Source organism: Lithobates pipiens, unplaced genomic scaffold (genome assembly GCF_037356315.1).
Source record: "Lithobates pipiens isolate NorthernLeopardFrog02 unplaced genomic scaffold, aLitPip1_a1.2 Scaffold_8, whole genome shotgun sequence".
Classification (NCBI taxonomy): Eukaryota; Metazoa; Chordata; class Amphibia; order Anura; family Ranidae; genus Lithobates; species Lithobates pipiens.
The window spans coordinates 624,498,249-624,517,905 of record NW_027507903.1 but is presented as its reverse complement, the minus strand read 5'-3'; the positions used below and the strand labels follow the sequence as shown (position 1 = coordinate 624,517,905).

Here is a 19,657-nt window from a genome sequence, read left to right as displayed (position 1 = left end):
ACTGCAGATAGGCACTCAGGTACTCTGATGGGCTGCAGATAGGTACTTGGGTATTCTGATGGGCTGGAGACAGGCACTTGTTAGGGCTGGGCTCAGACCTTCCTTCTCAGAGCAGGCTGCTCAGCTGTCGGTTAATTGCCAGCTCTAATCTTTCCACAGTGACTCACCTGGTGATGATATCCTGCTCATCAGTCCTGCTGGCTATTTAAGCTGTTCAGTCCAGATCCTCTCTGCCTTCGCCTTGGTCAACACATCCAGAGACTCTCTCCTGTGTACCTGTTGAAGACTCACTTGGCTGACATCCCTACTGGTTCCTGATCCTGCTTGCTGTTCCACTACATTGATTCTCCAGTTTCCTGATTTCCTGACCTGTCCTGAAGTACACTGATCTTTGGCTCTCTGATGTCCTGGCTTGTCTGGCTATCTGTTCCGTTTACCTAACTCTTGCTATGATTTGATTACGTTGCTCTGTTTACCTTTTTCTATTATTATTAAACAAGTGTGATTTTAACTACACTTCTGTCTCGGCTCTGATTCATGGTTTCTGACAGTACTCAGGTAGTCTAATTGGCTGGAGACGGGTACTCGGGTACTCTGATGGGCTGCAGATAGGTACTTGGATACTCTGGGCTGGAGACAGGTACCCAGGTACTCTGATGGGATGGTGACAGGTACTCAGGTACTCTGATGGGCTGGAGACAGGTACTCAGGTACTCTGATGGACCAGAGACAGGTACTCAGGTACTCCAATTGGCTGGAGACAGGTACCCGGGTACTTTTATGGGCTGCAGATAGGTACTTGGGCACTCTGGTGGGCTGAAGATAGGTACACAGGTGCTCTGGGCTGGAGACAGGTACTCTGGCACTCTGATGGGCTCCAGAGAGGTACCCGGGTACTCTGGGCTGGAGACGGGTGCTTGGGTCCTCTGGGCTGGAGGCAGGTACTCTGATATTCTTCAGATAGGTACTCAGGTACTCTGGGCTGGAAACAGGTACTCGGGTAATCTGATGGGCTGGAGACAGGTACTTTGATGGGCTGGTGACAGGTACTCAGATGGGCTGGTTCTCTTTATTTATGGGGAATCAGTGTGTTTTACTTTGCACTGTAGGCGGTAACTAGTTGTTGCCGCAATCTCCTCCTCACATAGGATTTGTGTGTGAAGAGGAGATCCCGGTAACAGCTAGTTACCGCGGGTTTGTTGACATTTGTGACCAGCTGTGATTGGACACAGCCGGTCATGTGGTAAATATCCATTTTCATTGGCTCTTTACCCTGATCAGGGATGGGCTGTGTTGCAAGGGACATTCCTCATCCCGGATGCTACTCTCCCCTGGGGGGGGGGGGGGGCGCGAGAGCAGCGAGAATGGGTGGACTACATATGACACCTGCCCCAAGGGAGGGAATGTTCCTGCCAGCGTCATTTTACAATATGACAGTAGGAAAGTGCTTAAAAAGCAGCAATTGAGATTTAAAACAACACAGGTGACCTCTGTAACTGCAGGCACTGCAAAGCAATTAACCCTTAAATTAACCTCACCACCCCACCCGTCACCTGACCCTGCCCCCTCTGACGCTAGTGAGGGAAGCCAGGGCTTCCCCCATGACGTATGGGTGTCCCCGCCCCCCTCTGATGTAACGGAAACCTGCATTACACTTGAATTTGGCACTAGCGGCCCATAACCTTCAGAATTTGGGGAACGGCCGAACAAACGATGTTCGAGTCGAACATGGGTTCGACTCGAACTTGAAGCTCATCCCTAGAGTATCCTACAAAAAAATGCTGTGGGCAGCTAAAGTGTTCAGTTCTGGCTTGATGAAAAGGTGGCAACCTTACCCAGGAGGGCAGGAAGGGGGACCACAGCGGCACTGCAATAAAAGGCCCCATGATGGGAGTAAAGGGCCCAAGGATCAATGGGAATGGCCCCGGGGTTGGCAGGAAGGGGGGACCAGGGAGGCCCTTCCTGGATTCTTGCATTGGGGCCTTGAAGATTTCTTATTTTCAGTTATAAAAGCCTACACTCTTTTGGGAAGGCTTTCCCCAAGATTTTGGAGGATGCTTGTGGGATTTTCTGTCTATTAGCTCAAAAGAGCATTTCTGAGATTAGGTATGGATGTTGGACAAAAACACCTGGCTCACAGTTAGCTTTCAGATTTATCCCAAAGGTGTTCAGTGGAGTTGAGGTCAGGGCTCTGTGCAGGCCACATGCATTTCTTTATACCAAGCACAGTTAAACATGTCTTTATGGAGCTGGCTTTAAGCACAGGAGCACATTCATGGTGGAATAGGTGGAATACTAAAGAACCTTCCCCAAACTACAATTACAAGGTTGGAAGTCTAAAATGTCTTCTAATGATGTAGCATTAAGAGTATACTTCACTGGAAACACATGCACTCATTAATTTGGCTAGGCATCTGTACTGCATAATTTGGGCCGCACATAGGGCCGGACTGGGAATAAAAAAAACAGCCCTAAAAAAAAAAAAAAAGTCATACCAGCCCTATAGCATTTTTATACCAGCCCAACAACATAACATCATTATTTTCTTGTTCATTTTTTCATGGCCGAGACACATCAAAATAGCATGTTTTTTTCATTTAGACTTTAACTCAACACATCACTCCAGGAGAGCGCCCCCCTCCCAACAGAAATGGCTGATTGAGTTATACTATCCATAGGAAGGCTAAAGTTAAGAAAAATAACTCATGTTGAAGCCGAGTAAACATGAATCTGATACAAAACAAGCTGACAATGGTCAAAATGTGTGTTCAAACCGAAGTTACAAAACTATTAATTAAAAGAAAGCTTTGGTAAATAACCACATTGTTTCAAAGGATGAAATTGCATTACTAGTCAAACCCCGATGTTGACTCAGGCTTTCCCTCAGACAATGACTGAGATGTGAAGTTAACGTTACACCAAATGACACACAGACACAAATCCCTGAACAGTCAATAATCCATATGTGCCTAAATTGTCTGACAGGAGAAATGGTTTGAACATGTAAAACAAATATACATGTTATATGATAAATATATGTGATCATAAGTAACTCAAATGCTAGATTGGATTCTAGGTCACAGATACGACCATAATGTTAATATCCACTGACCCCATGAATATACCTATCTAACCTGTGTTGTCCCAAGATAAATAGGTTTTCATAGAATATGCAGGAGTCATGCATTTATCTATATAAATGCATGCCGATATACATCCTCACTTTGAAGAGGAATATTGTTGTTATGGCAGCAGCTAGCTGCCATAACCCCCCCCCTATCCTCTTCTTCAGTGGGCGGTCCAGTTTGCGATAATAGTGTTCTCTGCGGCGAATTCACAGCGAGATAACTTTTATCGGTGGCGAGAGTGGGGCACCCCCTCCCACCGTGCTCCAGTACCCTCCGCCACTTACCGGAGCCATCGGTAGCGGCAGAGGCGATCGTAAGCTTGTCCTACCTGGGTATGGAGAAATACCATTGCAGGGCTGAAGCGATGTCAAAATTTCACTTCCGCCCAAAGATCTTAAAGGGCCATTTTATAAATTTCCTTTTCCAATTGACATTTTTTTATTTTTTTTTATTGCATTTTAGTGTAAATATGAGATCTGAGGTCTATTTGACCCCAGATCTCATATTTAAGAGGTTGTGTCATGATTTTTTCTATTACAAGGGATGTTTACATTCCTTGTAATAGGAATAAAAGTAACACTATTTTTGTTTTAAAAGAACAGTGTAAAAATAAAAAATAAAAGGTAAAATAAATAATAAAAAAAAATGTAAACGCGCCCCGTCCTGCCGAGCTCGCATGCAGAAGTGAACGCATACATGAGTAGCGCCTGAATATGAAAATGACGTTCAAACCACACACATGAGGCATTGCTGCGATCGGTAAGAGTAAGTACAATAATTCTAATCCTAGATCTCCTCTGTAACTCAAAACATGCGACCTGTAGAATTTTTTAAATGTCGCCTATAGAGATTTTTAAGGGTAAAAGTTTGTTGCGATTCTACAAGTGGGCACAATTTTGAAGCATGACATGTTGGGTATCAATTTACTCGGCGTAACATTGTCTTTCACAATATAAAAAAATTGGGCTAACATTAATGTTGTCTTATTTTTTAATTAAAAAAGGTGTATTTTTTCCAAAAAAAGTGCTCTTTTAAGTCCACTGCACAAATATGGTGTGACAGGAAGTATTGCAATGACCACCATTTTATTCTCTAGGGTGTTAGAAAAAAATGTATAATGTTTGGGATTTCTAAGTATTTTTCTAGCAATTTTTTTTTTTTTAACTTGTAACAACAAATCTCAGAAAGAGGCTGGGTCCTTAAGTGATTTAACCACTTGTCGACCATCCACTGTATTTGGAAAGCTGCAGAACGGCTCCCCTGCACAAATCACCATAGCTGTATGGCGCTTTAAGGAGAATAGGGGGTGCGCATGCCACTGGAGGGGTGGCACTTAAGAGCAGATACGCCCGCACATCAGCCGCAGTGTCCGTCAGGCAACCCATGAAAAAAACACGTAAACACACAAATCCCTTTTCTGTCAGGGGTGAGGAGACCAATCTGTTGTTCCTAATGCTTACAACAATTGGTCTCCTCCTCCAGTCAGTCCCATCCCCCCACAGTTAGAACACACATTGAGGGAACACGCTTAACCCCTTGATCGCCCCCTAGTTTTAACCCCTTCCCTGCCAGTGACAGTTATACAGTAATCAGTTGCTATTTTTAGCTCTGATCTCTGTAAAAATGTCAATGGTCCCAAAAAAGTGTCAAAAGTGTCTGATCTGTCTGCCGCAATGTCGCAGTCCCGATAAAAATTGCTGATCACCGCCATTACTAGTAAAAAAAAAATAATAATACAAATGCCATAAATATATCACCAATTTTATAGATGCTATAACTTTTGCGCAAACCAATCTATATACTCTTATTGTGATTTTTCTTTACCAAAAATATGTAGAAGAATTTTCTTTTTAATTTTGGGATATTTATTATAGCAAAAATGTTAAAAAAATATTGTGTGTTTTTTCAAAATTGTCTCTCTTCTTTTGCTTATAGCGCAAATAATAAAAACCGCAGACGTGATCAAATACCACCAAAAGCAAGCTCTATTTGCAGGGGGAAAAAGGACTTATGCCCTGTACACACGGTTGGACATTTTTCTGACGGATTTTGGTCCAAACTTGTCTTGCATACACACAGTCACACAAAGTTGTCAGAAAATCTGATCGTTCAGAATGTGGTGACGTAAACCATGTAAACCATATACGACGGGACTATAAAGAGATCAGTAGCCAATAACTTACGTCTCGTAATTTATTCTGAGCATGCATGCCACTTTGTGCGTCAGAATTGTCTACACTCGATTGGAATTTAAACAATCGGATTTTGTTGTTGGAAAATTTTAGATCCTGCTCTCAAACTTTGTGTGTTGGAAATTCCAACGGATGGAGTGGATAAAAGTGGATAAGAAATCAGTGCCACCTATCAGTGCCCATCAGTGCCGCCTATCAGTGCCACATATCAGTGCCCATCAATGCCACCTCATCAGTGCCACTTCATTGGTGTCAGCTCATCAGTGCCCATCAGTGCAGCCCCACAAGTGCCCATCAGTGAAGGAGAAAACTTACTTATTTACAAAGTTTTGAAACTGAAACAAAAAAAGCATATTTTTTTTTTTATTTTTTTTTTATTTGTTTAGCAAACAATAAAAACTGTCGAGGTAATAAAATACCACCAAAAGAAAGCTCTATTTGTGGGAAAAAAATTCTAAAAATTTCATGTGGGTACAGTGTAGCATGACCACGCAATTGTCATTCAAAGTGCGATAGCGCTGAAAGCTCAAAATTGGTCTGGGCAGGAAGGTGTTTAAGTGCCCGGTATTGAAGTGGTTAATAATTCCTGATAAATAAGGACCTCCAGCCCCCTTATTAGTTTGTAACCCTTTTTTTGAACTATCTCCAATTCCAATTCAAGCGCATCCTTCCTGAGGACTGATGACTAGAACTTGTTGGCCAATACAGTTTTTACTCTTCTTCTTTCTTCTTGCAAAATAAAATCCATTGAAAGCTTGGGGAGACTTTGAGCACTTTACTTGGAGATTGAGTGCTTTCTAGCCTCATGACATAGTGCCAAAAATCTACAGTTCTGGGCATGGGGAACCCGTGCCACCTGCTGGGGAAATACAGAGCAGACCGAGGAATTGCATGCGAACAACCCAATACTAGATAACTTAGATAACTTGAAATAGAGGTAATAGAGACAAGGGTAGAAATGAGAGGGCAAAAGCCCCGTACACACGAGAGGACTTATGTCCGACAGACTTCCGAAGGAGTTCTGCCGGAGCTCTGCCGGAGTTCCGACAGAGTTCTGACGGACTTTTCGACTGAGCGGACTTGGCCACACACAATCACGCCAAACTCTGACGGATTCGAACGTGATGACGTACGACTGGACTCGAATAAGGAAGTTCATAGCCAGTAACCAATAGCTGCCCTAGCGTCGGTTTTAGTCCGTCGGAATAGCATACACACGAGCGAATTTTTCAGAGGGACCGGGTCCGGCGGAGTTCCGTCTGAAAAATTTGAAGCATGTTCCATTTTCTAAAGTCCATCAGGCTTTTGCGAATCAAAAGTCCGTTGCAGCCCACACACGATCGAATAGTCTGACGGAATCATTCCGTCGGACTTTGGATGTTGAAAAGTCCACTCGTGTGTACGCGCCATAAGAGGATTTGGTCTGATCTAGTCTACACCAGAGCCGATGCTGGTGGTGATAGAGTTGTGCTGCTGACGCTCCCAGGATTTGTCCTTGCCTCAGCAGAGACTGACTCAAGACAAATAAACTTTGGATTACACTGGAATATTTTGGGAACAACCATACAGGCACAGAATATTCCAACAGCTAGTACCAGACAAAAGTACAACAGGACAGTTAACAGACATTTAGGACATTTGCAAACGATTAACTGGAAGTAGAATGGTAGGTTGCCAGATCAGAAGAAATCCAACAACTTTCACCAGGACAGATGTACTGTATGTCAGGTGAGACCTCACGGACAGAAGCAACCCAACAGCTTGCACTGGCACAGATGACTGGTAGAAAAATGACAAATCAACAACTTTCACCAGGACAGATGTACTGTATGTCAGGTGAGACCTCACGGACAGAAGCAACCCAACAGCTTGCACTGGCACAGATGACTGGTATAAAAATGACAAGTCAAAAACAAGATAAAATGCTTAGCCCACAGCAAACAAAGCACCAGAAGATAGTTATAGATCAAATAAGTTTGGTCCAGGAGGAGGAAAATAGACACATTGCATTAAATAGAAAGAGGAGGAGTGGAAACAACAGAAAGGTAGAAAATGTGGGAATGGGAAATAACTGAGCAGAGGCATTGGGGTTGATTTACTAAAGGCAAATAGGTATTCACTTTGCCAGGAAATGTTCTCCTTGCTATGGAAATTTCCTTAGCTTAGGAAAGGATGTGAAGCTCTGCTTATATCCATCATCCAAATGTACAAGCAGAATTAGCATTTTTATTATTTTCCTTGCACACAATTGAAAATTGTTTCAAATTGAATTTTCACCACATTCACTAAGCTAAGGGAAAAGTCACTTGTAAAGTGAACAACCTATTTTTCTTTATTAAATCAACCCCATTAAGTAATGATCAGTAGACATGCAAGAGATATAAAACAGAAAACAGATAGTAAAAAGAAAGCCAGAAGAGAGGTGTAAACAGAATAGAGCAGAGGCAGTGCAAAGCATTCAAACAATCTATATTTGAATCTAGCCTACAGCCAGTGCCTAATACTCGTACGGTCTGCAAAGTAAACTGATGTGATTTTTACCGGACTTGGCTAAGTTTGGTCTGATAGGAAAATGATTTGTATGTATTGGTACTCTGTGACAATTTAAGATACCATTTAGCCAACCAATGTCAAAGGGAAAAAAAAATTAATCACTCATGATATTGGTCTCATGGGTCCGACACCCTTCTATATCACTACCTGACCCAACTTGGATGCCCCTTTTGTAATATATCATTATCCTGTTTATACATTTGTTGACAAGTTAGGACTATATTTGTATAGCACTGCTCTTATTACCATGACCAGTGTGGCACTGATTCACCCGCATTTTTTTGTTCTGTACAAAAGAGTCAAGGTTGCACTTTCTGTATTTGTTGTATACCTGCCGTGCATGTTCTTGAGATTTGAAGTTTTCAATAAAATCTTTTATGGAAAAAAATAAATAATTTCATTGAGAACAGAAAGCAGCCATTGGTTTTCTACTGTCCTAAAATCTGCATTTCTCCACATTTAAGGAAGGCCAATGTGAAAATGAAGGAGCAATGTAAATAATTTCTTTCTGGTCACCATAATTGTCTACATGTAGGCTGCATAAAAATGATGTGCATAAATAATTTTTGTAACAACCCTTTTATTAAAGATGTTGAACAAAGTCTCAAATAGATTTAAGAGTCTGAAACATTAGAGTACAGTGGAAGTATGGTATCAGTATCAAGTCTTCATAAACAGTAGACATGTGCATTCGTTTTCGTCCGAATGCATTTTCGTCCGAATTTCAGCTATTTTCGTTTTCGTTTTGACAAACGATAACGAAAGCAGAAAATCCAAAAAACGAAAGATCCGACATAAATAAATTCTTTATTTTCGTTTTCATTGTTACAACAGTTCGATATAGAATAGGAGATTCAACATGACTCTGACAACAATCTGTGTCTATAGAACCTGTGTTCGAATGTGCCTAACCTTACCTCTATTAGTCCAAGATTATATAGAGAAAATATTCGACAGAGAAAAAAGATTTGACAGAGAGAAAAGATTCTGCAAGATACTGTCCTAAAAAGTGTTTGGGGACCCGGGTCCTGCCCCAGGGGACATGGATCAATGCAAAAAAAAGTTTTAAAAACGGCCGTTTTTTCGGGAGCAGTGATTTTAATAATGATTAAAGTGAAACAATAAAAGTGTAATATTCCTTTAAATTTCGTAGGGGGGGGTTGTCTATAGTATGCCTGTGAAGGGGCGCATGTTTCCCGTGCTTAGAATTGTCCCTGCACAAAGTGTCATTTATGCAGGAAAAAAAGTCCTTTAAAATCACTCGCAGCTATAATGAATTGTCGGCTCCGTAATACAGAGAACACTCATTGAAAGTCATTGATAAAAAAAATAAATAAATAAATAAATAAAAAAAGCGTGGGGGTCTCCCAAATTCAATTACCAGGCCCTTCAGGTCTGGTATGGATATTAAGGGGAACCCTGCCTCAAATTTAAGAAAAAATTTGACGTGGGGTTCCCCCTAAATATCCATAACCAGACCCTTCAGGTCTGGTATGGATATTAAGGGGAACCCCGCGTCAAATTTAAAAAAAAATTGACGTGGGGTTCCCCCTAAAAATCCATACCAGACCCTTTATCCGAGCACGCAACCTGGCAGGCCACAGGAAAAGAGGGGGGGACGAGAGAGCGCCCCCCCCTCCCTCCTGAACCGTACCAGGCCACATGCCCTCAACATTGGGAGGATGCTTTGGGGGTCTGTGACCCCTCAAAGCACCTTGTCCCCATGTTGATGAAGACAAGGGCCTCATCCCCACAACCCTGGCCGGTGGTTGTGGAGGTCTGCGGGCGGGGGGCTTATCAGAATCTGGAAGCCCCCTTTAACAAGGGGACCCCCAGATCCCGGCCCCCCCCCTGTTTGAAATGGTAAGGGGGTACAAAAGTACCCCTACCATTTCACAAAGAAAGTGTAAAAAATGGTTAAATAAAACAAACACACTTTTGAAAAATTCCTTTATTAACCACTTGCCGACCGCTGCACGCCGATGTACGTCGGCAGAATGGCACGGGCAGGCATAAGGGCTTACATGTACGTCCTTGCCTGCCCGCCGGTCGGGGGCCCGATCGGGCCCCCGCCCGGTGCCTGCGGCGGTCGGTATTCGTTCGGGAGCGATCCCGGATGAGGGGACGGCCATTCATTCATGGCCACCCCCTCTCGATCGCTCCCGGCGAATGAAAATGTCCGGTGACATCACTTCCTCTCCTGTAATGTAAACACAGGAGAGGAAGTGATGTATTCTCTCCTCCGTGTCGGTAGTTTTCGTTCCGGCACCGAGGAGAGAGGTTCGGTGAGTTGCACCAACACACCCCACATACAGTAGAACATGCCAGGCACACTCACACCCCCCCTTTACCCCCGATCACCCCCCAATTACCCCTGCCCCCCCAGTCACAGTGACACCAATTGCTTTTTTTTTTATTTTTTTTGCATTGGTGTCATTTGTGACTGTAGTAACTGTTAGGGCAGTTAGGGTTAGCCCCCTTTAGTTCTAATGTGCCCCCCTAACCCCCCCAATAAAGGTTTAACCCCGTGATCACCCCCCATCGCCAGTGTCACTAAGGCTGGGTTCACATTGCAGCGGTTTATGAGAACGAATGTGATTCGCACCGCACTGCAGTGCAAATCACATCCGATCTCTGTGCGATTCGAGTTCAGCCATACAGATAGTATGGCTGAATTCGTGTCGCACCCGCCGCACCCGCCGCACCCGCCGCAAATTCGCACGGGACCCTTTTTTTGGCCCGCAGCAGAATCGGATCGCATGGGTGTTCACACCATGCGATCCGAGTTTGCAGATCGCACTGCGATATGCGAACTGATCTGGGGGTGTCATTAACATTTCACTGACACTCCCAGCAGTTCGCATAGGGCAGTGTGAACTGCCGCCGGGAGGCATGCGATGCGGGAACCCGCCGCGCATTCATGGCGTTCCCGCATCGCTCCAGTGTGAACCCAGCCTAATAAGCGATAGTTTTTCTGATCGCTGTATTAGTGTCACAGGTGACGCTTGTTAGGCAGGTAGGTATTTAGGTTCGCCGCAGCTTTTTATAGCGCCAGGGACCCCCATATACTACCGTATAAAGCCCCCTGATTGCCCCCTAGTTAACCCTTTCACCAGTGATCACCATATAACTGTTACAGGTGACGCTGGTTGGTTAGTTATTTTTTTATAGTTTCAGGGCACCCGCCATTTATTACCTAATAAAGGTTTAACCCCCTGATCACCCGGCGGGTGTCATTTGTGACTGTAATAACTGTTAGGGCAGTTAGGGTTAGCCCCCTTTAGTTCTAAGGTACCCCCCTAACCCCCCCAATAAAGGTTTAACCCTGTGATCACCCCCCGTCGCCAGTGTCACTAAGGCTGGGTTCACATTGCAGCGGTTTATGAGAACGGATGTGATTCGCACCGCACTGCAGTGCAAATCACATCCGATCTCTGTGCGATTCGAGTTCAGCCATACAGATAGTATGGCTGAATTCGTGTCGCACCCGCCGCACCCGCCGCAAACTCGCACGGGACCCTTTTTTTGGTCCGCAGCAGAATCGGATCGCATGGGTGTTCACACCATGCGATCCGAGTTTGCAGATCGCACTGCGATATGCGAACTGATCTGGGGGTGTCATTAACATTTCACTGACACTCCCAGCAGTTCGCATAGGGCAGTGTGAACTGCCGCCGGGAGGCATGTGATGCGGGAACCCGCCGCGCATTCGTGGCGTTCCCGCATCGCTCCAGTGTGAACCCAGCCTAATAACCGATCGTTTTTCTGATCACTGTATTAGTGTCACAGGTGACGCTAGTTAGGCAGGTAGGTATTTAGGTTGGCCGCAGCTTTTTATAGCGCCAGGGACCCCCATATACTACCGCATAAAGCCCCCTGATTGCCCCCTAGTTAACCCTTTCACCAGTGATCACCATATAACTGTTACAGGTGACGCTGGTTGGTTAGTTATTTTTTTTATAGTTTCAGGGCACCCGCCATTTATTACCTAGTCTCACTAGTGTACCCCTAAATTTAGGGGTGTCTACTTTCCAAAATGGGGTCATTTGGGGGGGGTTTGTGCCATCTTGGCATTTTATGGCCTTCAAAACTGTAACGCCCTTAGAAAGCCTGAAGGCGGTGCTTGGTTTTCGGGGCCCCGTACGCGGCTAGGCTCCCAAAAAGTCCCACATATGTGGTATCCCCGTACTCAGGAGAAGCAGCAGAATTTATTTTGGGGTGTCATTTCACATATGCCCATGGCATGTGTGAGCAATATATCATTTAGTGACAACTTTGTGAAAAAAAAAAAAAAAAAAAGTTTGTAATTTTCCCGCAACTTGTGGCAAAATATAAAATATTCCATGGACTCAACATGCCTCTCAGCAAATAGCTTGGGGTGTCTACTTTCTAAAATGGGGTCATTTGTGGGGGTTTTGTGCCATCTTGGCATTTTATGGCCTTCAAAACTGTAATAGGTAGTGAGGAGTGAAGTCAAATATTTACGCCCTTAGAAAACCTGAAGGCGGTTCTTGGCTTTCGGGGCCCCGTACGCGGCTAGGCTCCCAAAAAGTCCCACATATGTGGTATCCCTGTACTCAGGAGAAGCAGCAGAATTTATTTTGGGGTGTCATTTCACATATGCCCATAGCATGTGTGAGCAATATATCATTTAGTGACAACTTTGTGAAAAAAAAATAAAAAAAAATTAAAGTTTGTAATTTTCCCGCAACTTGTGGCAAAATATAAAATATTCCATGGACTCAAAATGCCTCTCAGCAAATAGCTTGGGGTGTCTACTTTCTAAAATGGGGTCATTTGTGGGGGTTTTGTGCCATCTTGGCATTTTATGGCCTTCAAAACTGTAATAGGTAGTGAGGAGTGAAGTCAAATATTTACGCCCTTAGAAAACCTGAAGGCGGTTCTTGGCTTTCGGGGCCCCGTACGCGCCTAGGCTCCCAAAAAGTCCCACATATGTGGTATCCCCGTACTCAGGAGAAGCAGCAGAATTTATTTTGGGGTGTCATTTCACATATGCCCATAGCATGTGTGAGCAATATATCATTTAGTGACAACTTTGTGTAAAAAAAAAAAAAAAAAAATTTTTTTTGTCATTATTCAATCGCTTGAGGCAAAAAAATAAAATATTCAATGGGCTCAACATGCCACTTATCAATTTCCTTAGGGTGTCTACTTTCCAAAATGGGGTCATTTGGGGGGGTTTTGTACTGCCCTGCCATTTTAGCACCTCAAGAAATGAGATAGGCAGTCGTAAACTAAAAGCTGCGTAAATTCCAGAAAACGTACCTTAGTTTGTAGATGTGACAACTTTTGCGCAAACCAATAAATATACAATTATTGACTTTTTTTTTACCAAAGACATGTGGCTGAATACATTTTGGCCTAAATGTATGACTAAAATTGAGTTTATTGGATTTTTCTAATAACAAAAAGTAGAAAATATCATTTTTTTTTTAAAATTTGCGGTCTTTTTACGTTTATATCGCAAAAAATAAAAATCGCAGAGGCAATCAAATACCATCAAAAGAAAGCTCTATTTGTGGGAAGAAAAGGACGCAAATTTTGTTTGGGTACAACATTGCATGACCGCGCAATTACCAGTTAAAGCAGCGCAGTGCCAAATTGTAAAAAGACCTCTGGTCATTTACCAGCAAAATGGTCCGGTCTGAAGGTGGTTAAAAATAAAAAAATAAAAAAAAGATTCCAGCGGCGGTAATCCACTCTTGCTATCCAGCGACGGACGGTCATCTCTCCAGCGATGGCTCATCTCATCCAGCGCAGCGAATCCATCCTTCTGTCTCCGTGTAGCAGACACTGCAGGCATTCCGGCGGCTGACGTTTCTTATATACGGAGGGCGGGGCCACCCGTCACCTGACCCCGCCCCCCTCTGACGCAAGGGGAAACCCGGGGTTCCCTGTGACGTATGGGTGACCCCGCACCCCTCTGATGTAACACAGGCAGGTTTCCGTTACATCAGAGGGGGGCGGGGTCACCTATACGTCACGGGGAACCCCGGGTTTCCCCTTGCGTCAGAGGGGGGCGGGGTCAGGTGACGGGTGGCCCCGCCCTCCGTATATAAGAAACGTCAGCCGCCGGAATCCTTGCAGTGTCTCCTCCACGGAGACAGAAGAAGGATGGATCGCTGCGCTGGATGAGATGAGACATCGCTGGAGAGATGATCGTCCGTCGCTGGATAGCAAGAGTGGATTACCGCCGCTGGAATCTTTTTTTTATTTTTTTATTTTTAATAAAGGAATTTTTCAAAAGTGTGTTTGTTTTATTTAACCATTTTTTACACTTTCTTTGTGAAATGGTAGGGGTACTTTTGTACCCCCTTACCATTTCAAACAGGGGGGGGGGATCTGGGGGTCCCATTGTTAAAGGGGGCTTCCAGATTCTGATAAGCCCCCCGCCCGCAGACCTCCACAACCACCGGCCAGGGTTGTGGGGATGAGGCCCTTGTCCTCATCAACATGGGGACAAGGTGCTTTGAGGGGTCACAGACCCCCAAAGCATCCTCCCAATGTTGAGGGCATGTGGCCTGGTACGGTTCAGGAGGGAGGGGGGCCCGCTCTCTCGCCCCCCCCCCTCTTTTCCTGCGGCCTGCCAGGTTGCGTGCTCGGATAAAGGGTCTGGTATGGATTTTTAGGGGGAACCCCACGTCAATTTTTTTTTAAATTTGACGTGGGGTTCCCCTTAATATCCATACCAGACCTGAAGGGTCTGGTTATGGATATTTAGGGGGAACCCCACGTCAATTTTTTTCTTAAATTTGAGGCAGGGTTCCCCTTAATATCCATACCAGACCTGAAGGGCCTGGTAATTGAATTTGGGGGACCCCCACGCTTTTTTTTATTTATTTATTTATTTATTTTTTTATCAATGACTTTCAATGAGTGTTCTCTGTATTACGGGAGCCGACAATTCATAATAGCTGCGAGTGATTTTAAAGGACTTTTTTTCCTGCATAAATGACACTTTGTGCAGGGACAGTTCTAAGCACGGGAAACATGCGCCCCTTCACAGGCATACTATAGACAACCCCCCCCCCTACGAAATTTAAAGGAATATTACACTTTTATTGTTTCACTTTAATCATTATTAAAATCACTGCTCCCGAAAAAACGGCCGTTTTTAAAACTTTTTTTTGCATTGATCCATGTCCCCTGGGGCAGGACCCAGGTCCCCAAACACTTTTTAGGACAGTAACTTGCAAATTAGCCTTTAAAATGAGCACTTTAGATTTTGAACGTTGGAGTCCCATAGACTTTAATAGGGTTCTAAAGTATGCTATATACTAGTTCCGTCGAATCTTCTTTATACATTCGACAGACACCATAAGCCTTCAAAGACAGATTCGACCGTGATTCATGTGGATTTTCGGATGAATGCAATTTTTGAACGAAAAACGAAATAAATAAAAACGAATTTCGGGAGTAACTAAATAAATTAAGTTTTCAGACGAAAACGAAATTCCGAAACAAAATATTTTACTCTGCACATGTCTAATAAACAGGGCATAGATAAGAAAAACATTTTTACACAAACTATTTAGACTAAGAAGAGTTAAATAAATGATTTCATCAAATTTACAGGGAATGATATACATTATATATAAAGCAAGGTCCATAAAGACATGGATGAGCGAGTTTGGGGTGGAGGAACTTGATTGGCCTGTACAGAGTCCTGATCTCAACCCAATAGAACACGTTTTTGGGATGAATTAGAGCGTACCATGCGAGCCAGGCCTTCTCAGCCTGATTTCACAAATGCGCTTCTGGAAGAATGGTCAAACATTCCTCCTAAACATTGTGGACAGCTTTCCCAGAAGAGTTGAAGCTGTTATAGCTGCAAAAGGTGGGTCAACTCAATATTGAACCCTACAGACTAAGCCTGGGATGCTATTAAAGTTCATGTGCGTGTAAAGGTAGGAATCCCAATACTTTTGATAATATAGTATAGATTAGGAGAATTACAATGATCAATCTATGATTGCAAATATTTTTAAAAACAACAATGTGGAGTCAGGTCTAATGAATTTCATCTTTGGTATCAAGATCTGACATCCAACTTCAATTTAAACTTACAAATGTTTTTATTTTTTTTATTATTATTATTATTATTCATTGAAATGCAAGTGCAGGCAGTGGTTGAAAATTTTAGCTACAGCTTTTTTTAAGTCTTTATTCCTCAGGCTGTATATAATCGGATTCATCAGTGGGGTGATCACAGTGTACAGTAATGACAAGAATTTAGTGATATCCACTGACTGTCCTCTACGGGGTACCAAATAAACACAAACTAGTGTACCATAATATATACAAACCACAGTCAGGTGGGAGCTGCATGTTGAGAAAACTTTTTGTTTGCCGGTAATAGATGGGATATTAAAAATGGTGATTATAATATATACATATGATATAATAATTATAAAGAATGGGATGACAACAATAACAAAATTCATTAATGTCACTTCAAGTAGAACATTAGCAATATCAGAACAGGAGAGTTGTAGGATTGGATCAAGATCACAGAAAAAATGATTGACAATATCGGGACCACAAAAATACAATTGTGATATTGTTAAAGAGGGAATCAGCACAACTAAAAGACTTAACACCCAACATGTGATAATCATCAACCAGCAGAGCTGGAGGTTCATTGCTAAGGTATAATGTAATGGTCTACAGATGGCCACATATCTGTCATAACACATCACTGTCAGAAGAAGACACTCTGAAGATTCTGAAACACAAAAGAAATAAAACTGGGAGATGCAATCAGAAAATGATATTACGATTCCTTTTATCAAAACAGCATGGAGCATGTTAGGAAGAATGTCAGTTGCCAGTAAGATATCCGATACAGAGAGCTGGGAGAGGAAGAAGTACATGGGAGAATGGAGGGATTTGCTGTAGGACACCAATATGATGATCAGGAGGTTTCCACATATTGTCAGACAATAAATCAAAAAGAAAAGAAAAAAGATCAGAAATGTTATACTGTGTGGAGTCTGAAGTCCTAATAGGTGGATCATGGTAATACGGGACACATTTTTCTCCACCATAACCTGAAGAGAGAACACAAAAAGGAAACAGCGTTGTTCAGAGGAAACATTTTGTCTTAATCATGTAATCCCTGGTAATCCTAACCTAACTAGTCACAATGCCATTTCTTACATTGTAAAGCCCCAGCCAGCACACCTTTGAGTCTATGCCTTATAATGTTAAAATAAACAGCTCAGCTGTAATGTAAATTCCAAATTTTAGACCCCAGCAGTAGCTCTACTCAAGACCCTTAATATAACACTGAGCTATCTGCTTATGTTTGAGCCTAATTACTGGATATGAAGGTTAAACATCAATCAGCTATAACATTATAATGACCCACCTAATATTGAGTAGGTCTTCCTTTTGCCATCAAAACAGCCCTGACCCAACATGGATGCCACTAGACCACAGAAGGTATACTGTGGTATTTGACACCAAGCCAAACACTGAAAGATCCTTTAAGTCCTGTAAGTTGTGAGTTGGGGCCTTAATGCATTAGACTTGTTTTTACAGCACATCCCATAGATAATAATTATTTTATTCCTCAAACCATTCCTGAACCATTTTTGCAGTTTGGCAGGGTAGGTTATCCTGCTGAAAGGGGCCGTATCCATCAGGGAATACCAATCCCATGAAAGGGTGTACTTGGTCATTAATAATGTTTAGGTAGCTGGTGCTTGTCAAAGTAACATCCACATGATTGGCAGGACCCACGTTTTCCAAGTAGAACATTGCCCAAAGCATCACATCACATCACAAGCAATGCACACAAACCCAGTTGTTCACATGATGTCAAAGAAAATGTGATTCATCAGACCAGGCCACCTTCTTTCATTGCTCCATGATCCAGTTCTGAGGCTCATTGCAGGAGTTTATGGTTGTGGACACGGGTCAGCATGGGCATCATGATCAGTCTACGACTATGCAACCCCATACACAACCAACTGTGATGCCCATTTTTTCTGCTTTCAATACATCAACCTCATGGACACCATTTTTGCTTGTTGCCCAATATATCCCAAAGACTTTCAGATGTCATTGTCATGGGATAATCAATCTTATTCACTTTACCTGTCAGTGATCTTGATGTTTTGGCTGATCTGTGTATATCAATCAAGCAATGAAATACAATAAAATCAATAAAGTATGCTTAATTTATTCAAGAGAAAAGGTAGACATTTCTTGCACAGGTTAACAAAAAAGATGCAGTCCATTTTTCAATGGACTTTTTTTAGACCTAAAGTTGAAAACAGAATTAAGGTCCACCTGCCCCACTCCCCACTCCATGCTTCCTTTCTCCGGTCAAAGCTAAGAAGACCAACCAAATACTTACCTCTGATCTGGAGTTGCTGATTCCCTGATACAGCATGCCAAAAACCATGACCCAGGGACCAGAAATGTAAAAGGCAAATACACTGACTAGTCCTTTAAGTTTTCATGAAAAAAGACAGATCAGGCAGAGTCTGACCTCAAGGCATTTTGTGATATTAGGTCTTCTTTAACCAAACTTTTATCAATCAAAAAATATTTATATCAAATTTATTCTCATGCACTTACAGTATTGTATAATTTGTTGATAATTATTTAATGCTACAAATAAAAATTCAAAGGAATTCAGTGCATCTCAAAGTGTTTGCCCTTCAGTGTTGAACTGACTAATTACATAGAATAGTGTTCCTTTATATAGAAGTAAATGAAATTACATAAAATCCCTGGGAACTGGAAGCATTTAATGATAATTTCACAGGGCTCATTATTTTTTATGTTAGGATTATATATTTAGATTTTTTTTTTCTCAAAATCATTTTGTTAACTGTTTATTGGAAATAAGTAAACTGATTTGAGAACTGTAGGAAGAATATACACTGATTTAAAGCAAGCTTGTGGCCAGGCTATGGACATTCAAGTAATTGCATTACATTAACCACTTCAATACTGGGCACTTTCACCTTCTTCCTACCCAGACCAATTTTTAGCTTTCAGTGCCCCAACACTTTGAATGACAATTACTCAATAATGCAACACTGTACCCAAACAAATTTTTTATATATTTTTTTTCACACAAATAGCTCTTTCTTTTGGTGGTATTTAATCACCACTGTTTTTTTTATTTTATTATTTTGCGATATCAGTGAAAAAAGAGCGAATATTTTGGGAAAAAGTACTTTTTTTAAATTTCTATTATAAACTTTTGAAAACAACTAATAGATTTATGCCAAAATGTATACTGCTACATATCGTTGATAAAAATAACCAAAATACGTGTATATTATTTAGTCTGCATGAAAGTTATTGAGTCCACAAGCTATGGTGTCAATCATTAAAATTGATCACACCTGATCACACCTGATGTAGTGAAAGCCTTTCTCAATTCTTGAGACACTAATAAGCCAGGACAGTACAAATACCCCACAAATGACACCTTTTTGGATGGTAGACACTCTGAGGTATTTAGTAAGAGGCATGGTGAGTTTTTGAAGTTGTAATTTTTTCCCACAATTCTTGGGAAAACTAATGCCCCGTACACACGAGCGGACTTAAGTCCGAAGGAGTTTCCGCCGGAGTTCCGCCGGAGTTCCGACAGAGTTCCGCCGGAGTTCCGTGGAAACGGACTTGCCTACACACGATCCCACTAAAGTCCGCCCGTCTGGTACGCGGTGACGTACACCAGGTCCGACGAGACTATAAAACGGAAGTTCAATACCAAGTGCGCCACCCTTTGGGCTCCTTCTG

The 19,657-nt window shown here is 42.5% G+C and overlaps 1 protein-coding gene across 1 annotated transcript; it reads right to left on the bottom strand.

The window, feature by feature from the left end:
• Positions 1 to 15,242: 15,242 nt before the first annotated feature.
• Positions 15,243 to 16,959, bottom strand: LOC143963935 (olfactory receptor 11L1-like). The gene has a single exon (XM_077473665.1). The coding sequence runs from the start codon at positions 16,939 to 16,941 to the stop codon at positions 15,994 to 15,996; it is 948 nt and encodes a 315-aa protein (XP_077329791.1). The 5' UTR covers positions 16,942 to 16,959; the 3' UTR covers positions 15,243 to 15,993.
• Between the last annotated feature and the right edge of the window lie 2,698 nt (positions 16,960 to 19,657).

Bases quoted from the DNA above. Each gene is read 5' to 3' on its own strand.
- LOC143963935 (XM_077473665.1), bottom strand. From the start codon at position 16,941: ATGGTGGAGAAAAATGTGTCCCGTATTACCATGATCCACCTATTAGGA.